The sequence below is a fragment of the Brachyistius frenatus genome, unplaced genomic scaffold (assembly GCF_029030835.1).
Source record: "Brachyistius frenatus isolate BFR_SWC_R1_liver_20210118 unplaced genomic scaffold, ASM2903083v1 Contig_189, whole genome shotgun sequence".
NCBI classification, from domain to species: Eukaryota; Metazoa; Chordata; class Actinopteri; family Embiotocidae; genus Brachyistius; species Brachyistius frenatus.
In genome coordinates, this window is record NW_027210788.1 from 160,220 (window position 1) to 179,740 (window position 19,521).

The 19,521-nt window shown below is 43.5% G+C and overlaps 1 protein-coding gene across 5 annotated transcripts in view; it reads right to left on the reverse strand.

Annotated features, from left to right (window-relative positions):
- Window positions 1-1,702: 1,702 nt before the first annotated feature.
- The window catches only part of actn4 (actinin, alpha 4), a 49,058-nt gene continuing 31,239 nt past the window's right edge, over window positions 1,703-19,521 (reverse strand). The window contains exons 3-23 of one of the 5 annotated variants that reach the window (XM_069718290.1): window positions 19,203-19,322; window positions 17,560-17,646; window positions 16,296-16,383; window positions 15,361-15,439; window positions 15,142-15,223; window positions 14,566-14,651; window positions 10,885-10,977; window positions 10,672-10,797; window positions 10,443-10,547; window positions 9,754-9,901; window positions 9,450-9,600; window positions 9,205-9,313; window positions 8,288-8,428; window positions 7,883-8,065; window positions 7,285-7,419; window positions 6,472-6,651; window positions 6,009-6,155; window positions 4,749-4,829; window positions 3,789-3,854; window positions 2,798-2,956; window positions 1,703-1,906 (exon numbers count right to left, since the gene is read on the reverse strand). In XM_069718290.1, the coding sequence (XP_069574391.1) occupies window positions 1,748-1,906; window positions 2,798-2,956; window positions 3,789-3,854; window positions 4,749-4,829; window positions 6,009-6,155; window positions 6,472-6,651; window positions 7,285-7,419; window positions 7,883-8,065; window positions 8,288-8,428; window positions 9,205-9,313; window positions 9,450-9,600; window positions 9,754-9,901; window positions 10,443-10,547; window positions 10,672-10,797; window positions 10,885-10,977; window positions 14,566-14,651; window positions 15,142-15,223; window positions 15,361-15,439; window positions 16,296-16,383; window positions 17,560-17,646; window positions 19,203-19,322 (2,525 nt within the window). In that variant the 3' untranslated portion in view covers window positions 1,703-1,747. Of the gene's footprint in view, window positions 1,907-2,797; window positions 2,957-3,788; window positions 3,855-4,748; window positions 4,830-6,008; window positions 6,156-6,471; window positions 6,652-7,284; window positions 7,420-7,882; window positions 8,066-8,287; window positions 8,429-9,204; window positions 9,314-9,449; window positions 9,601-9,753; window positions 9,902-10,442; window positions 10,548-10,671; window positions 10,798-10,884; window positions 10,978-12,284; window positions 12,371-14,565; window positions 14,652-15,141; window positions 15,224-15,360; window positions 15,440-16,295; window positions 16,384-17,559; window positions 17,647-19,202; window positions 19,323-19,521 lie in introns of all 5 variants that reach the window. The other 4 variants (XM_069718289.1, XM_069718288.1, XM_069718287.1 and 1 more) reach the window with 4 other exon arrangements.

A 19,521-nucleotide genomic window follows, 5' to 3' on the forward strand; every position in this document is an offset into this window, starting at 1 on the left:
CTTCGTTGCAGTAAATTTTTCCCCCCTTCTCTTCAGAGACAAAATGAGGGGGTGAGGGGTGGAGGAGAGGGGTGGAGGAGTGTGGGGCGGGGGGAGGAGGAAGTGGGGGGAGTGATGAAGGAAGAGAGTGAAGAGAGAGAGAGGGACAGGGCTGCAGCCACCAATAGGCAAGATTTTTTTAAATTTATTTACTTTATTACTTTCACCATTTTTTTTTTTTTTTCTCCAAATGTCACTTGTTGAGCGCTTTACAGTGCGGTTACCATGGTAACCCTAAAAAAAAAAGAAGAAGAAGAAAATCCACAAAGAACCTTCATTCAGCCAATCAAATGCATCCATGACAAATATATATATTTCTGTATGTGTGCGCGATTTCTGGTATATAAAACTTGACTAACTTTGACTACTACAGTCTTACCTTTTTGTACAAATGTATAGTTCTTGTATTTAAATAAGCACCTGATGCCCAACTGAAAAAGAATAGTTTCACAGAAGCAAATATTTGTGGATAATTATGGTGCTGTCTGTCATGGGATTTGTACAGGAGAAGGCCTTTAAATACACGAACATCAGCTAAACTTTTCCAATAAGGATTTCCCATCGCTAAAAAGAAAAAAGAAAAAACTTCTTGAAGCTCAAACCTATCCACTGGTGAAACTGCCGTCACCGTCGTTGGCTTTGGAATTTCTGTTTTGTCATTTTATTTATTTATTTTTATTTATTAATAAAGGTCACTCTACTCTGCCCTACTGGAAAGCCTGCGATCGATTATTTATCAACGCCTGGGACTGTGTGTGTGTGTGTGTGTGTGTGTGTGTGTGTGTGTGTGTGTGTGTGTGTGTGTGTGTGTGTGTGTAATTTCTCGCACTGAAAAAAATAAGTATGTACAGCGCCGAGCCCAGATTGCCCCCCACCCCCCCCACACACACCAACCGCCGTCCCCCGACCCCGCCACCTGCTCCAGGAAAATAAACCAAACAAAAAAGAAATAAAGACAGGAGGAGGGAAAGAGCTGAGGTTAGACAGGTCTCCTTATCCAGCAACATGGGAATTATGGGTAAATATGTCATTTTATCTCTGGTTGGTCAACCCCCCCCCCCCCTCTTGGCCCCTGACCCCGCAGCATATATCTCTCTAGGATCTAATACACACACCTTGCCAGTCGCCACGTCAAACCCCACACCCCCTGCCCCCCGCCTAACGCCCTGCCCCCCCCCACCCTGGCAAGAAGAAAAAATTATAATAAAATTAAAAAAAAATTAGCATAAGTATCAGATTAGCTTGTGCCCCTCCCCTCCCCTCCCCTCCGACCCTAACCCCTTATCCTCCCCTGTTTGACCCCACAAAGGCAGAGAGGGTGAAGCTAAGGACCCGCACTACAGAGCAAACTGTGCCCCCTGTCCCACAGCTGCCCCTGGATATGCCTGCTCATATAAACCTGTACGACACATTGATCTTGAACACTCTCGATCTGTTCGCGGCACAGCCGAGCTGGAAAACATCCGGCAGAGGCCAAAAAAAAAACCTAACTACAGTTCAATCAACAAGCTCAGAGTCTGAAAAGTTTCTGACGAGTTCTAAACCGGCACACGCAGGGGCACATCGCAACCACTCGAATTCCTCCAAACACTCCATTCCTGGCGTCTCTTCTCCGCACAGAAGAACTCTCTACCTCCCTCTCTTCATCTTCCTCCCTCCCTCCCTCCCCTCCCTTATCTGTCCAGCCCTCCGCATCCTCTCGCCTCCTCTACAGGTCGCTCTCTCCGTACAGGGCGGTGGAGAAGGACATGTAGTCGAGGGCTCCGGGGGCAGCGTCGGGCCCCGAGTAGGGCGCCATGCGGGCGATGCAGTACTCCGCCTGGTCGGGGGGGAGCTCCCGCCTCAGCTCCTCGGCCGTGATGAAGCTCTGATGGGAACAGAGGGGGCGGTACAGTCAGTGACGCTCAGAACTTACAGAACCAAACGGCCCATTTTTACAGGACCAGGTGTTAAATATATTACATGCCGTGTTGTGTTAAAGAAAAAACTTTCTTATGTCCTGAACCATGTTCGTTTTATGTGTTATCCTCCAGTCCCACTCATCCTCCTTTCAACTAACATCTGGTTTAGATGCTGTCCAATCAGAAAGCAGATAGAACAGGGAGTTTAGGTAAAAGGTTTAAATCAGAACTTTAAATAGCCCCGGCCAAAATGCTGTTAAATCAAATGAAAGGTCCGGCTGCATGCGTCTTATTGAGCTGTTGTCAGGAAAGTCTGAAGCGTTACCGTCAGACATTTCTGCAGCGGTATTTTTGGAAATGGTCAAACGTAATGGAGAAAATCGGTGCAGGTGATGTAACTAAAACCTCATTGTTTGGAGCTCATTATAACATTTCAGCTCCAAAAAATGATGACATCAACACGAGAAAGAAGGAGATGGAAGCAAAATGAAAAAGGAAAAAAAGATTCTTGGTTGAAACTAAATCCTAATTTTCTAATGATGAGTTTCCCCCAAAAATAAATTTAAAAAAAATTCTACTACACAAACTTAATCACTTACTTGAATCGAGCTGCATGTCCGAGCACACACACACAAATATACTCCCACTGGTGGAGCAAATATCCCACTACATTCACCACAAATAAATAAAAACAACTTGTGCAACTGGAACTCGTTTTGCTTCAGGATTGTTTTCTTGGTTAAAATTTATTGCAGTTTTAAAAAAAAAAAAAAAAGAGGGAAAAATTAAATCCAGACACCCTCCAACTCAGCAGTTGTTGTTTTTTGTCCAATCAGAGAGCAGAATCGTAAACGGACCTTATCAGCAGCCAGGATCTTGAAGGAGGCGATGACCTGGTCTGCGGTGTCCGTGTCGGTCGTTTCCGTGGACATGAAGTCGATGAAGGCCTGGAAGGTGACGGCTCCGCTGCCGTTGGGGTCCACTATGCCCATAATGCGATTAAACTCGCTGTCGCCCTGGCAACCGAGAAATTAAGAGGTTAACCCGGGAGAGGTGGCACTTTTGTACACAGATACAAACCCAGAACATGAATAACAGTTATTAAAATGTGTGTAAAACATCAGGACCAATATTAAACGGACTGAATAGAGGTGAAATTCATGTCAGCGGGTCCTGATATTTTATATATTTCACATTTTGACACATGCTGTTACAGAGATATGATCACTGGTGGATGAAGCCTAAATGGGACAAACACTCGTAACACGTATAAATGTGGACAGTTAACATGAAAGACGTTGACTAATATCTAGCGAGGTCGAGACGTGCAGCGAAGTACAAAACTGACAAGACGTGACACGAGACGAGCAGCGAGAGGCTCAGGGAACGAGATGGCAGGGTGTCTGCAGGTTTCACCTCAAGTTTAGGTCACAAAAATATAAAAACAGTAGCTATATTCAGGTTATGATTTATAAATCTCAACAGGATTGTCAAATATTATTTCACCTAACAAGGAAAGAAAGAGAAACTGAAACCCAAACATATAAATCATCCTAAACATAAAAGCATTCAGACTAAAATAACTAAATTCAGATTTTAAGGAAAATAAAACTGAATAATAAGTAAACAATACTTTTATCAGTACTCAATAATTACTGGGGTTTAATATCCAGTATTAATCATTAATGGGTCAGTTTCTCACTGAAATAATAAGTCCAATGGAAAGACAAAGACGACGAGTATCCTTAACTGCAATATTCAAGTCTTTCAGGCTTTTGACTAAACTGAATTAGAATATGTTTTTGGACCTGCAGACACCCCGAGGGAGCATCATGCCAGCAGCAGTACCAGGCTGTTTCCCGTAGAAATGAGTAGAGCCCGGAAATCTTCTGAGACCATCTGTCCTGACCGCTTCTGCAGGTCGCCCACAGCACAGCGAAGGCCGGGGGAGGAGGAGGAAGAGGAGGAGGAGGAGGAGGAGGAGGCGAGGCGACACGGGTAGAGTCGGAGAGATGTGAGTGACAGAGTGGAAGAATGAGGATGGAAACGATGGAAAAAAGACAGGTGCAGAAGGAAAAGGAGGATGAGCAGAAATACAGATATCAAAAAGATGTAGAGAGAATGTTTGGGAAAGATTAAAAAAAAAAAAAAAAAGGACAAACAGTTAACAGAGAAAGTCTCGCAGCAAAGTAAAACCTGACAGACAGACAGTGTGTGTGTGTGTGTGGGGGGAGGAGGTCTGTTCAGAGACAGTGAGAAGGAGCCCGAAGGAGCTGAAGCAGCACAAAGCAACAGAGACCCCCGGTGGACAAACAGGGACGTAACACCTCTCTGGCCTGCATGCTCGATGCACCTGAAACCCCGGTGCTCATCGGGAGCCTCGGAGCAGGACCGCTGACTCATCACTGAGCGGGTTTTGGCTTCATAACGGAGTGGAGTGTTACGTTTGTGAAAGTTACATAGAAAACATGATCAAGGAAGCAAATCGTGAACTAAATGCAGAAGGAAAACTGGTACAGATAACATTGGGGTTTTTGTTTTACTCGTGTAGATGTTTTCTTTAAAGAAGATCTATTTTGCTGTGTACTTATTTATTTTTTTATTTGAAATGTATTAATCCAGTTGCATCTCTAATCCAAACGTTTGGCATTGCCATGTTATAAGATCTCAAAAGCAGCAATAGTGATTTTTTTTAAATTGTCTTGATCTTTTTGATTTAGTGAGAACACACTTGGATGAGTTGCGATCGCTGCTCAGAGGCCCGACAAACACCAACTGTCCCTCCTGCCCCGCCCCGCCGGCTCCTACCTGCTTGTCGTTCTCCACATCGTAGCCCAGACTGATCAAACAGGCCTTGAACTCCTCGGCCATCAGGGCCCCGCTGTGGTCCTGAGACGGGCCAAAAACCCAATCACAGAGCAGCGCATCATGAGGATGGACCGATCGGATGGAGACGGATGTGACCGAGGGACCCATGCGGGGACAGGATGAGCACATGGAGGATGGAGGGAGGGACGGACAGACAGACATTCATGGATGTTTAGACAACGTCAACACGCACAACTCAAGAGTCTTTTTCAACATGTGCATGTGTCGGTATGAAAAAAATAACATGCATCAAAGTTCATTCAAATATATTTTAGAGAAAAACTAAAATGGTACCAACGCTAAAAAAAATACTTTCCAATGATTAATACAGATTAATTAAGCGTGTTATTGAGCAACGTTCAGCCTTTACCACCGGCTCCGCATTAATACTACTGACACAGGTTAAATTAAAGAACTTTTTTGGTGTTTTTTTTTTTTTGGTGTTGCAAAAAACAAAAAGGCAGACACACTGGTGGGATTTAAAAAAACAAAAACAAAGACGAATGAGTGAGCACAGGAATGGATGACAGAGTCCCACAGTGTTTATGAACCATCGTGTCAGACAGCAGCGGGAAGCAGTGACACACAAAGTGATGTGCACACAAACACACACAAAGTGGTGAGATGGTGAATGACGGTGGTGTCCTCTGTATCCCGACACATTTTTGAAATATCACGTGAAAACAACGACTACAAAACACAGAAGTTTGGTGACACGGTCATTAAACAACCAGTTAATCAGCAGCTCGCTCCGCTCTGCTGACACCCAAAAAAACAACAACAACAACCAGACATGTGGCCGCCCGTGTGAAACACCAGGATGAATACTCACACGTTTGGCTCCTCTCTCTTTCCAGTCTATAGTCTAAACATTCATTCAGTCATGTTATACATTAACACAGATCAAGGCTACATCCTCACACAAAACACAAACATTCAGACATCTGCAGGAGGTCGAACGACGACCTCTGGGACATTTTAACTTGATATCATCCAAACACCAAGGATTATACAGTGTATGATGTGAACTGGCACGTATCTATCGTTGGTATAATCACACTACGACAATAGTAAAAAAAATAATAATAATATATACGATTCCCTCCCAACAAAAAGACGGAAACTCCCGACAGCAACTTTAACACTGTGACACACCAAATGTGTAGAGCAGGGTGTAATGAAGAAGCCGTGACCCCTGACCTTGTCGAAGTGGTTGAAGGAGGCACGGTACTCGTAGAGCTGCTCCTGGCTGATGCCCTTGGCGTCGCGTGTCAGGATCTGGTTCTCCACCTCGTTGATGGTTCTGGCGATGGTGGTCAGCAGCTGCTCCCATCCCACACGGAGGTGCTGTAGTGGGGGTGGGAGGGGGGACGGATGAACAAGGTGAGGAAATGTGTTTCAGAGTTTTAATACTAAACATCTACAAAACAATTCTCTTAACAGAATTTAAAGAAGACAACTTGTTTCCTATTTCTTTTATTTAATCTGCATTATATTATTTGAGTGTTCTCCTTTCTTTATGAACTTGAAAATGTTCATTTAAAGATTTTTTTTTTTTTTTTTTAAATTTTTTTACAAACAAACAACTTAAAAAAAAACCACCATGCAAGATTGTGGGATTTATACGGAATAATTCATGATGGTTTTTAGATGTGCGTTTTACCTCCATTGTGTAGGAGGTGTACTGGTTGTCGAAGATGAGGGCCTCCTGGATGAGCTGGTGGTATCCCTCCAGCTTGTTAATTTCGGGCATGTAAGACATGATGGTCTTCTGGTACTCCTTCAGGTTGGTGAGCTGGTCCTCCAGGGTGCCGTTCATCTCGATGGATATCCTGCCGATTTCCTGCCAACGACACAAACACACAGTAATTTACTATCCTGTTCATCGGACAAAAGAAACAACATGAACCCCAACATGCGGCAGAGAGTCTGAAGCTTTCACACACAAATTCATATTTTTAACCCGTTCCGGTGCCGGTGTGTGATCAGACCTCGTACTGTCACTTTCCCTACTTCAGATGGACATCAAACAGTCGCAGTGTGCTGCAAGTGTGTCGCAACTAACGACAAATGCTCCCAGTCACAAGTGACATTATGGAGCAGCTTCATGTTTTAATGAAGTGTTAAGTATGACTGTGTTTAAGGATCCTGTCTGCTCGCGTCTCCTCCTGTTCTACTGGCACCGAGATGAAGAGCTGCAAAAGGAAGCAGCAGAACAACAAAGTCCAAATCCAAAAACCAGCGATCATGAATAAAACATAGCGAGTAAGTCAAGAAAATGAATTAGCAGGAAGTACGACGCTCCAAACTCGGAGGCTTCCCGTCGCCAATGCTCCCCAACCGTGTCCAATCATTTCTCCTTGAGCTCAACGTTTCATAAGGTCGCTCTGAAAACTGTGACAAACCACGCAGCAAAGATGAGCCGCTTCTAAAACAACGGGCGAACACATGGACGGACTGTGGGCTGATCCGTTACCTCCATCTTGGCCTGAATGTAGGCGCCGACCGTGTTGGCCTGAGTGGCGAACGTGGCTCTCAGATTGTCGTTGGAGTTCTGCTTGTTAAGCTCGTCCTGCAGGGCGTTGTCACGCAGCGGCACCATGGCCATCGCCTGCAAGCACACACACACAAGAATTAGAAACACAAATGCAACAGAAAACACTCGTAGCTGCGCCCACACACACACACACACACACACACACACACACACACACACACACACACACACACACACACACACACACACACACACACACACACACACACACACACACACACACACACAAAGCAGCAGCTGGAAAATGTCATGACATCATTGAGCCTCGAGACAACGTCCAGCTCCTCAGATGACAGTGTAAATACTGGACAAAGCTTCCTTCTTGTAGCTCTGACATGCTTCGATTTAACAAACACAAAACATGCGAGAGGAAAAAATAAACTGTTGTCGGTGCCGCCGAAGATTCACCGCTGAAAAACCAGGAACAACTTATCAAAAGACAAGTGCAGTATATTTATGATTTTGAATCCAAATACAAAAAACAGAGATGTAGGAAAAAGGCCAGAAGGAAGCTCACCTTCTCCCACTTGCTGTCGATGCTCTCGGGTGTGATGGTGGTGTAGGGGTTCGCGCCACTCAGCTTGATGCCGTTGCTCTGTGCGATCTTCTGCACCTCGGCCTGGATGGCCTGGATGGCCTCCCGCTCCTTATTGGCCTCTGCCAGGGTGGACTTGAACTGCTCGTGGGCTGTGATCAGACCCTGAAGGGGAAAACAAAACAAACATGTTTGATTTCCCTCCACCAGACTGTCATTACATCAGATGTATTCCTCATCTCTGTCATGTTTGGCTCTCTGTGTGTAAATACATGTTCTGCCTCATTTTTCAGAGCTCCACAGATTTGTACGGTCAAATATTATAACTTTTCTTTTTCTTATTTCGGAACTGCTGCAATATTTTAGCCTGTGTATGTTTTCTGTTACCTGGATTTCCTCAATATTGTGAACAATGAACATGTCCTGCAGGTCCTCCATAGCTCCCTCCATCCAGTTGTTGAACGGCGCCGCTCTCTTGGCGTACTCCAGGTAATGCTCATCTATCGACTCCAGCTGCTTCTCTGTCCTCTGTTGGCCAGAAAAGAAAAGAGGGCTTGTTTCAATAGTGAGCAGAAAATGTGCAGATGTTAATAATAATAATAATAATAATATCACTGACATTTTGTTTCTACACTCGTGCTGATACAATAGCAGATTTCTGATTTATTTACTGAGAAATGTGAAAATGTGTTAAATAGTCAACAAAAAGTCAGACCTGACCGGCATCAGTTTTTATTTAATTTTATACTCTATACAAACTAAGAGTTTCAACAGCGGTTTAAGCAAAATCACAAATCTCCACTGCACTGGGGCAAAGATACCTTTACTGTCATAATTATTCCATAATCTTCTGTTTGCCTTTATTTAAATGACTGCAATCTTTTTGCATTATTGTCAGAAATATTTCTGCTCACCTGTATAAAAAAAAAGCCAAATGAAACAAACAAATATCATATTTTCGACATTGTGTGGTGCTCTTTTCCCTATTCTGCTGCGGTTTGTTTATCTTGATTGTGGGTAAATGTAAATGTCACGCATTTCTTTGTACATTTCAGTAATAGCCTTTGTAGAGTAAAGTTTGTATTTATGTCACATCTGCCTTGTGTGTTTTTTTGTTTACAAAGCCTAAAAGGCAGAGACATTTTTACTTATATGTTCCAAATGCTGAATCCCAATAATCGTCTATTTTTCTTCCTAAGCTGTATTATTAAACTTCGATTAGGGCCGCATTATGCTGCGATAAGTCAACCATCTGAGGTGCCGTAATGAATCACTATCTGATCAGATGGCAGAGTAAGTCGTACCTCCAGAGACTCCTTGCGGTTCTGGGTGAGGGATCCCAGGATGTCCCACTGATCGCAGATCTTCTGACAGCGAGCGTTGACGCTGGCGGAGTCGTAGTAGTCCAGTTCACTGGAAAACACAGAAAAACAAACTTTATAGCTTACACTCAAACTACCCTTACACTCAGGACCAAGAAGACCCAGGATCTCATCTTTAAAGTATAGTTGTTGGGCTCCATCATGTCCACTAGTCGCTCCCTCCTTACTTGAGTTCCTGTGCGATGGCGGCGATCTGCTCCACTCTGTCCTGATGGGCTGCCAGGTCGCTCTCAAAGGCCTCGTGTTTCCGTAGCAACGCCTTGACTTCTGACAGGGTGGAGGTCTCGTAGTCTTTCTGGGTCAGCATGGCCTCCTTGCCTGCACACACACACAAATTGAATGCATTGACTTTTAGCAGTGGTATAAGAAAGCAGCATCACCTGCTTTCAATGAGGAAAACTTTCTGATTTTTTTTTTTTGGTAACAGCAGGATGCAACTTGATAACAGAAAGAGGATTCATATTTACGCACCATCGGTCCAGGATTCATGGATGGCAGCCTTCTGGTGGAACTTCTCAGCCAGGTGCTCCAGTCTCTCCAGACGTCTGATCTCGCTGAGGATCCACTCCTCGTAGCCCTTTTCTGCTCCCTCCAGAGTGTGCCACGCTCCGTTGATATCCTGAGACCAAACAGCAGGAATTACCAATGCAAATCCGTCACTGCAGAGGACAGTCTAGAACTAGAGCCTGTTTGTTAGCCTGTGTAGTTCCCCAATACCAGCAACCGCCTGAGACTGCACCAAAAAAAAAAAAAAAAAAAAAAAACTGTGGCTGAAACAGTGTTAAACTCAGCATCAAGTTTTTCTGGGGTAATATTTCAAATAAATTGATTTGCAGCTCATCCAGACATTATTTTCCAACACTAATATGTTGTTAAAATGCACCAAACATAAAGCTGAAGAGTGCAGAGGAGCTAATCCGAACAAAATCACAAACAGCTGAAAACTTCATTTGGAAAAACTGCAGTCTCTAGTAAGAATAACGTTTGTCTCCAGATATGGACTTATATTGTTTTAGTCATTTGTGGAAAATGTAAGCTTTTGTGGAAATGAACTTTACTATATGATGCATACTACTTGTTCCTATTCTGTTGACAGATTGAAATCCACCACATCTGTATTTGTCCAGCTGTGAAAGAGTAAATGAGGTCTGCATACATACAGAAACCATGCGACCTTCTGATGGCATGAAGGCCGGCCGGTTGCTGAGTCTCAGTTTAGTCTGCAGAGTGTTGAAGCTGATCTCCAGCTGACATTTTTCTTGGACCTGAGGACGGTGGCAGAATTAGACAACAGATTCAGCAGAGGAAACTAAAAAATCTCGATGATATTTATAAAAAAAAAAAAAAAAAAAAAGCACAACCAGGACGAGCTCAAGGCGTGTTACTCACCTTGGGTGGTTTGTGCACGCAGCGGTAGTCTCTGAAGTCCTCCTGTTTGGCCTGCATGTCATTTACGGTCTTCTCTTGGGTCCGGTTCTCCAGCCAGGGGATGGTCCGACGGATCCACTCCAGCAGCTGCAGGCAGAAAGGAATAAGGTTGAATGAATGACACGGAGAGCAGGTGGAAACAGGCCGAGACGTCTCTGCATGCTTCGTACTCACGTCGCTGGCCAGCTTCTCGTAGTCCTCCATCATCTGCTCGTTCTCCTGGTTGACAGCCAGCACTTTGCAGATGCGATTTGCGGCTGTTTCAGCCTATCGGGAAGCAGAGTGGTGAGTGGCGCTCGCAGTGATTGGATGAAACGCTCACTGTGTGTTCATAGCAGGAGGCTCAACACTGACGTCACTAAACTGAAGTGCCCTATTGCTTCTTTTTTTTTTTTTTTTTTTTTTTTTAGTAGTACCTCAGCCTGGCCTTTTATTACTAGCGTCATAGTTTTTGGTCTTCAAATATGTGCGAACACACTCCACACACAGGCAGTGAATAGGAACATCTAAACGGGTTTAAGCACACATTATTAAAAAGAAAAGTGCAAAAACTCTAATGAAAGTCAAATGAGGGGTTTTCATTGGACTGATTAAAAACATGCTCCAGATGTCGGTGGTTAGTTGAAGGTGCCACAATAAGTCTGTGCTTTTAAAACTCCATGCGTCTCCCTTCACAACCTGGGAATCAGTCCGTACATCTAGTTACAGGTTCATGTAGCGCTGGAGTCCACATCAGCCTAGAATTACACTACTGTACCACTGAAATAAAACAAAAACAGGATACACACTTCGTTTTTATTTGTTCATTATAAAGGCCTAATATATTTTTGCTGTTATTTTGAAGCCAAAAATAATACATTCCATATATAAAAGTCAGATGATAATAAACATTTAGATTTGAGGAGCGTTAATAGCTGAAGAGAAACTGGAGAGACATCAAACAGTGTTTCCCACAGTAATAAACCCAAACTGGTCTGGTTTCCCAAAAACCACATCAGCAGAACCAGCTTTCATGGTTTTACTGTTTACCACAGGAGAAATGTATCCTGGAATATATACACTGTATACGTTCAGCGCATCTTCTGCTCCAGCCGACATATTCAGAAGCAGGTCGAACTGATACGTGATCGCAGTGCTAACGTGGTTTAGGGAATTTAAATCCAGACCAGAATGTGAATCTTTCGGGGGAGGAACACAGTTGATTTTCAAAAGATCTGAAACAGAAGCATCAGAAAGCGTTTGGTGGTTTATAGTTTTTTTTTTTTTTGCAGAGTTCCCATCATAAGCCTGCTCTATAATAGTCCTGATTTGTAGAAGAGCATCCACGACCATAAAAGCCACAACTGTTGCTGTTACGTGATCATCTGCAGATGGCAAAATAGAAAACAGCTGAAATCATTCATTGAAAAATGTTGGGGTCACATTCCAGTAGATTCCTGTGATATGACCTATTTTCTGATTTTACTTCTGTAGTAAAACTTTATATCCCGACTGATGGAAACCCTGCTGGTTTCAGATTTCCCCTTTTGCTGCACTGAAAGCGTGATTGTGGGTCTGAAGCGTGAGGAGCTCACCTTCTGTGCGCCAGAGAAGGCGTGATAGAAGCAGGATACATAGGTCATTATGGCTTTCTCATCCGGCCGCAGCGTACCCACGATGTCTACGCATCACCCAGCAGAACAGAGAGAGGCAGACGGAGAACGTGTTAACAGAGAGAGAGAGAGAGAGTGTGAAGCCAAAGCTGCCCGAAGCTACGTGGTCCTCGTTCCCTACGGGATGAGAGAGCGAGGAGGGTGAGGTGGGGCGAGAGAGAGAGACTCCCTCTTTAGGGTCCGCAGCTTCAGGTTCCCCCCGATAGCAGGAATAGTGGAGGAGGACCAGAGAAGTCCTCGAGGAGCGTTGAGGCACACCGGAGCCACAAGTTCGAGGTTTGGGACACAAACACACACATCGACTTCTTAATGAGGCTCATGGAGTCTGGAGGAGGTCATTTGGTCCACTGAGCGGGTGAGAATGATGCAATCAGCACGATATGCTGACCTCGGAAACTACAAGTCTTTAATATCACGGCGTGTTTGTTGGGTTTTTGACTGTAGTTCAGAGAAACCGGCTAATTCTGACAAAATGACTTGTGCATATTTTGCCCACTAATTCAAATTCCTCCAACGTGTTTATAATCTTTAGTTAAAAACTCAAAGTTTAATGCTTGGAAATCCAACATGTCTGAACTGAACTGAAGGAAAGCTGCAGATCTGACTGACATCATCGCGTCACATCAAGAAGAAGATTCGGTAAAAGTCTCTTGCAAATTCTAGCTTTTGTTCCCAAATAATCACGTGAACAAAATGACAAAACGGCACAGAGGCTGTCAAATCAACTCCAAAAATCCTTTTGCGTGAAGACGAGTAAGTATGATTCATCTGATGTAGATAAATAAAATATGACGCTGGAAAAAGCGGTAAATGTGGAGATGTGTTACGACTTTGTTTCTAGTGGTCCAAAGTTAGTGACAAACTGTTTGTAGGGACTGAATTTGTGTGAATTATTCAAAGAGGAAAAGTAGAACAAGTTGGAATAAGTTGACAGACGACGGCACTCGTTCCCAGATCTTTCTGACACACACACACACACACACACACACACACACACACACACACACACACACACACACACACACACACACTTCTCCTGAGACCGCAGTGGAACACAAACAAGTTCTGAATGAGCCAGAAAATTAATTAGAGGAAGACGAGCAAAACAAGAGACACGTCAAATGGCTTCCTGTCAGAGGCCTCCAGGGAGAGAAGATGAAGGAGGAGCACAACAAGAGATGAGTGGAGGAGAAAACAAAACAACAACAACAACAAATAGGAGGAGGACTTCAAAGTGGAGGACAGAATCAAATTCAGCTCTCAGAACCCGTTATGGACTGAAACAGCAATAATTGGCTTGATTACGCGGGTTGATGTGATTTAAGGGGTTAAATCGTTTACTTGAAAGTAATTTGCATCTTTAAAAATATGTTCAATTTTATTAATTATATGCTGAAGGTATTGATGAAATAAATATATGAGGAATTATGTGTTCCTAAGCGCCACTAAACGGTCCACAGAAAACAAACCGGTCTCAAACTGTCCCCTTTACATGAAGGAAGAGCTAATCGATGTTTGGACTGAAAAACCTGCAGCTTCATGACCCTTCAGGTCACATGACACAACCACCTCTCCAAAGGTCATCTTTTACTCAGTTCAGTTCTTCTCTTGAGACGTGAAAACTGCTCACAACCTGCAGTCACGATGCTTTTTTAGGAGTCAGATGCCAAAAAGCCGAAGACCCGCCGCTCTAAAAAGGAGGAAATCCACCATTTAAAGGAGTTCGATAATTTGTAAGCACTTTTTTGCAAAGTGACTATTTTTCATTCCAAATTTGAACATCAGCCGCACAAAACATTAGCCGACACTACTTTTTCTCAGACGTTGCCTAAAGGGCTGTAACGTTTATGCCAGATGAAAAAAAAAAACCCAAAAACCACGACGTTCATCCGAGTCCAGCGGCGCTCAGACGTTAGTTACGTGGAGGAGAGATCGCTCGGCTCGAACCTCCCGCAGACGACGGCCTCGTTTCAGAACACTTTCTGCACAGCTACCGCCACGTTGGTTTGTGTTCGAACGCGTGTGTTTGTGTCCCAATAAGATCCAGCGGTCCCTCGTTGAGGAGCAGGGCTCTGCAGCGCTGTCCAGGAGAGTGAGGCCATGCCGGACAGGAAGCAGCACCTTGTTAGTAGCAGGGGGGAGGAGGGGGAGGGGGAGGAGGGGTCAAAGTCAGGCGAGGGGTGGGGGCGGGGTCACAGGGTACCTTCTGTGCTCCAGAGAAGGCATGGTAGAAACTGGACACATAAGTCATTATGGCTTTCTCATCTGGACGAGCAGTGTTCACAATGTCTACAATGGGGAGGGGGGGGGGGAGACCATGGTTATGAAGACACACACACACACATACATAGGCAAGACAGAGGCTGAGTGTTGACACTGAACAGGACACATATGGAAGGAACTGGTATTATAGAGGCTGGCTGAACACAGACAGGCAGAACGAGTACAAATACAAGAGGGCGGAGATAGAATAAACAATACTGAACATACAAACACATCAGTCGTGAAAACAGACATGGAGGTTCAAGGAAATAGTCATGTATGTTTTCATATTTTAGGATCAACAGATCAAAGACACAAAAAAAAACATCTGCAGGGAAAAACTTGATTAATGATCAAGACAGTAAATATCAACGTATGGCAGTGGAAGTCGTTAAATATCGTCATATTAAGACGGTTACATCTGAGAGGAGGCGATGAAGGCTCCAGTGCAGAGGATCGGAGTGAACACGAAGGACGGGCAGCTGCATCACGGCACATTTCAAGATTTAAAGCCTACCTTCTGCGTCCAACATCTTGGGGATGTCCAGGTGCTTCTCAGCCACCTCGAAGGCGTTGTTCAGATTGGTCACGGGGTCATCCTACACAACAAATCAACACACTTTTTAAAACACCTTTAATTTGACAATGTTAGTTTGTTTCACGAGAATACAAAACATTTGGATTTGGACCGGCTTTGATCACGTGTCATCTAGTAAGTGTGTGAGAGTCTGTCCACCTTTCTGAGGCTGTCGTAGTCGATGAGATCAGGTCTGTGTCTGTGGATCAGAGCGTTGAAGGCGAGACCGTCCTTCCAGCTGAGAGAGAGAGAACAGATGAGTTGAGCATACGGAGGAAATGGGGGCGAGCAACATGACACTCGTTCATCTGGGATGTGGATGTTTGCTGCTGTACAAGGCACAAACTGTTCTGCGTTCAGATTCCCCCAAAAATCTTTATATTTAAGGCAAAAATCAATCCCTGATCAAATTAACATTTTGACATGGCTGAAATATTGAACTCCATGTTGTTGACTGTGCAAAACAATTGATCTCAAATCAAGATCCTGCTTTTTCAACCTTGACTGGTCACGAGCCTTTCAAATACAAGCTCCTTCAAATTAAAACCTGGATAATGAAAATGTTTTGCATATAACATATACATTTTGGATTGTGAGTACTTCACAGAGTAGTAAGATGAGTTCCCATTTCTCCAGCAGGGGGCGCCCTTTCTACAGAGTTACAACAATATGTGTGAAGAATATTTCAATTCCTGGACAGCCCTGAGATGTCAGTTGGCATTGAACAATATATGCATACAAATTCTGACATATTTACTGATATTGCATGATAACATTACATTTTTGATGTGTGTATAACAGACCAGAATTTCAATATTTTTTTCATCTATTGCATCTTGTCCAGGAGTCCGTGTTTCTCTGGAGAGTTTTGCCGTCTCTTGAGCTCCTAGAAGCTCTTTAAAAGGATTTCCAAACTCAAGATCAAGAAGCGAATTCTTTGAATTTTCTGAAGAGCTTTTTTGGCTTTAAAACATGTTTAAAACTGCCACAAAAATAGTATCTGTCAGCAGCGGTCATCCAAGAACAACACCAACGAGCCTTAAAATACCGAGATCGGTTCATCCTCTTAGCACATGTGCTCATGTGTGCATTACCTAATGTGGAAGTTCTGCACATTGACATTCTTGTAGGGAGCGGTCTTCCTCTGGCACCACAAGAGAAGACCCTCCTTGGCAGAGGTCTCTGCAGAGAAAGAAGAAAGACGAGGAGAAGAAACGGAGGAGATAAAAGGTTTTCATCAGTCTGAAGACAAATGCAGAAATGTCTCTTCATCATATTAAATCAGGTGCATTCATTTTTGTAATGGATCGGACCATCTTGATGAGTTTGTTAAATATAAACCGTGACGGTGCACAGCAGTGAACTTAAATTTACGAGGGTGTTTCTGTTTGCTGCATGTGGCTGAACAAACATGTACAAAAAGTATGTCATTAATATGGAGAGTAAAAAATGTGACTCAGTATTCCACAAAGCAGCTCACGCCCACCAGAGCTCATTCAACACAGTCTTTTAATTAGCCCGCAGAGTAATTAATTACAGCGGTGAGGAATAATGATCTGCAGTCCAACATTTATCAACACAAAACAAACATTCATTCTGAAACCATTAATCAGATGTTGAATCTGAGATTGGGGATTTTTCTGCTGTCCTGTTTTATATCAGTGTAAATGTGTTGGTGTTTGAACACAATTCATTTGATTACATTAGAATCAGTTAGTTAAAGAAATTAACAGCTTAATAATAAAACAAAACCTAATCTGAGCAAATTTAATGTATGCAGCCAAATTTCAGTATCTAACCAAGTAATAATGAAAATAGCAGCTGTAACTGCCAGTGAGTAGCTTCACATTATCTCCAGTCTTAAACGAGCACTCATGTAGGTGAGACCTGCCTCATCTCGGCTCCATCCCATCACCACTCTCCCCACTGTGAGTGTGTCTTGTTACTTCCACTCTACTTCCCACAATGCATCTTAATCATGCATATCTGCGCGCATGTGTGTGTGTGTGTGTGTGTGTGTGTGTGTGTGTGTGTGTGTGTGTGTGTGTGTGTGTGTGTGTGTGTGTGTGTGTGTGTGTGTGTGTGTGTGTGTGTGTGTGTGTGTGTGTGTGTAGAGACTCATGCAGGTCTTGGGTAATTCATCCTGAAAACATGACCTGGATTGGAGCCGCCTCGGTGCCCTTCAAACTGCTAGAGCTTCTTTTTTTTTTTTTTTATGCAAATGAATCTTGTATTTTGGCTTTTTTTTTTTTTTTTTTTTTTTTTTTTTGCACAAGTGAGATAGAAAGGACGTGGAAGGAAAAAGAGCAGGGGATTGACCGGGAATCGAACAAGAGACTCAAAGCACAGGCAGTTTACCTTCTACAGAGATGTCCTGGATGGCGAAGCGGAGGATGATGGTCCAAATCATTCCCAGGGTCATCTTGGCATTTCCATCCACAATTTCTACATGACACAGACACATAAGTCAACAATTGTTTTTTTTAATGCACCCAAGATCATCTTGGACCAAATTAAAATAAATAAATAATAATAATTGTGTCTCTCTGCTGTTTTTACAATCTTACATCTGCTCCTTTGTTTAATAATGCCAACACACCCACACACAGCTCTTACGGCGGCTACATCTCAGTTTGAGCGTTGATGCTTTAACAATGATTTCTTTCATAAAATAAATTTAATCTAGGGAGAGATAAATCAGAGCTGGCGAGACACACCTAAGCACTCTTTAATCAGTTAAACATATTAGTGTTTAATCATTTATAAAAAAAAAAAAAAAGAAAAGAAAAAAGACTAATCATTTCTGTGCTGTATGGCTATTTAGTTTGTTTGTGTTTGATTATACGCAGCAGAATATCTAATGACATCATATATCTACAGCCTGCTACATGGAAAACTTTTCAAATGTTGTTATCTTGAGTTAATGAACACACACAGACACACACACACACACACACACAGACAGACAGAGCGGGATTAATAGGTGGTGTGTGACGAAGAGGTGTTTGCGAGCAGGCATGTAGTTCGGGTCAGATTCTGCTCATAGTTCAAAACGTGTTCTCAGACTGTTTATCAATCCTGTCATACTTTCACTGGCTTCATCTTCCAGTTTATCAATCACACTCTCGCCCGTCAGCTGTCAGCTGTGAATGTGTCCTACGTCGCAGCCCACATTCTTCATGGACAATTTGAAATCCATCTTTCTATGTTCAGCTGATTTCTATTCTCTTTAATTAAAGTTCTAGATGCTCAAAAAGGCCCATGTTAAAAACTCAAGGAACATTTTTCTATATTCTAACGAAAGCTGGATTCTTTGCTGCTCTGAGAGTTTAGCACGTCTTTCTGTGTCCCTCCGTCGACAGGACGAAGCAGCGCTGCCCTCTAACCTGGCACAGAAAGCTTCAACACTGAAGTCCTCGTAGAGCGACTGCAGGCCTGTGAACCACAACGTCCTCCTCTCTCAATCTATTCCTGCCCCATCGGACATTTTTCCAGCCGATAACCTTCAGTGGGCAGAAGAGTGTGTGTGTGTGTGTGTGTGTGTTTACGTCATGCAGCGTGTGTGTGCGTGTGTGTGCAGGATTGCCATATTTCGTGTTCAACGGTCACCAGTATCAGCAGTGTCACGCTGCAGGAATGTCATGGTTGTCCTGATAGTGTAGGAGAAAGGTCACCATCCTCCAGCTGACACGCGCACACACGCATAGCTATTGAGGTTTGAATGTTCTTAAAGTTACCGCGGCCTCTGTGATTTACAGCTATATATCGTCATGTGGACAAATAATATACGCAAAAGTTCCCTTTATGTGTTTGGGTCAAAAGGTTCGAGGAGGATGAGATGGGCTGTGGTTCATACGGTGAGGTCCTGGAACGGTTTTCTATTTCACGCTCATTATATTGACAGTAATGGGCATTTATTATCATCCGTGTCCTGTGTGTGTGTGTGTGTGTGTGTGTGTGTGTGTGTGTGTGTGTGTGTGTGTGTCTTAATGCATGCTTACCCTCTGCTCCAATAGACACCAGCTTGACTCCCTTGCTGGCGATGAAGTCCAGGGCTTTGTTAACGTTGTTGATCTTGTGGACCCTCATCTTGCCGCGCTCAGGCTTGGGTAACCGTTCACCTGTGGACAAAAACATGCACACAGAGACACACACAGAGACACACACACACACAGAGTGAATGAGTTCACTCCTGCGGGGACATGTTTCCACAGGCTCAGCAGAACGACACTCCGTCAGGACAGTTAAAGTTACTGCAGCGGTGTCGGTGTCGCTCACAGCAGGAATAAAAAAAAAGAAAAAAAAAAAAGGAGGTGAATG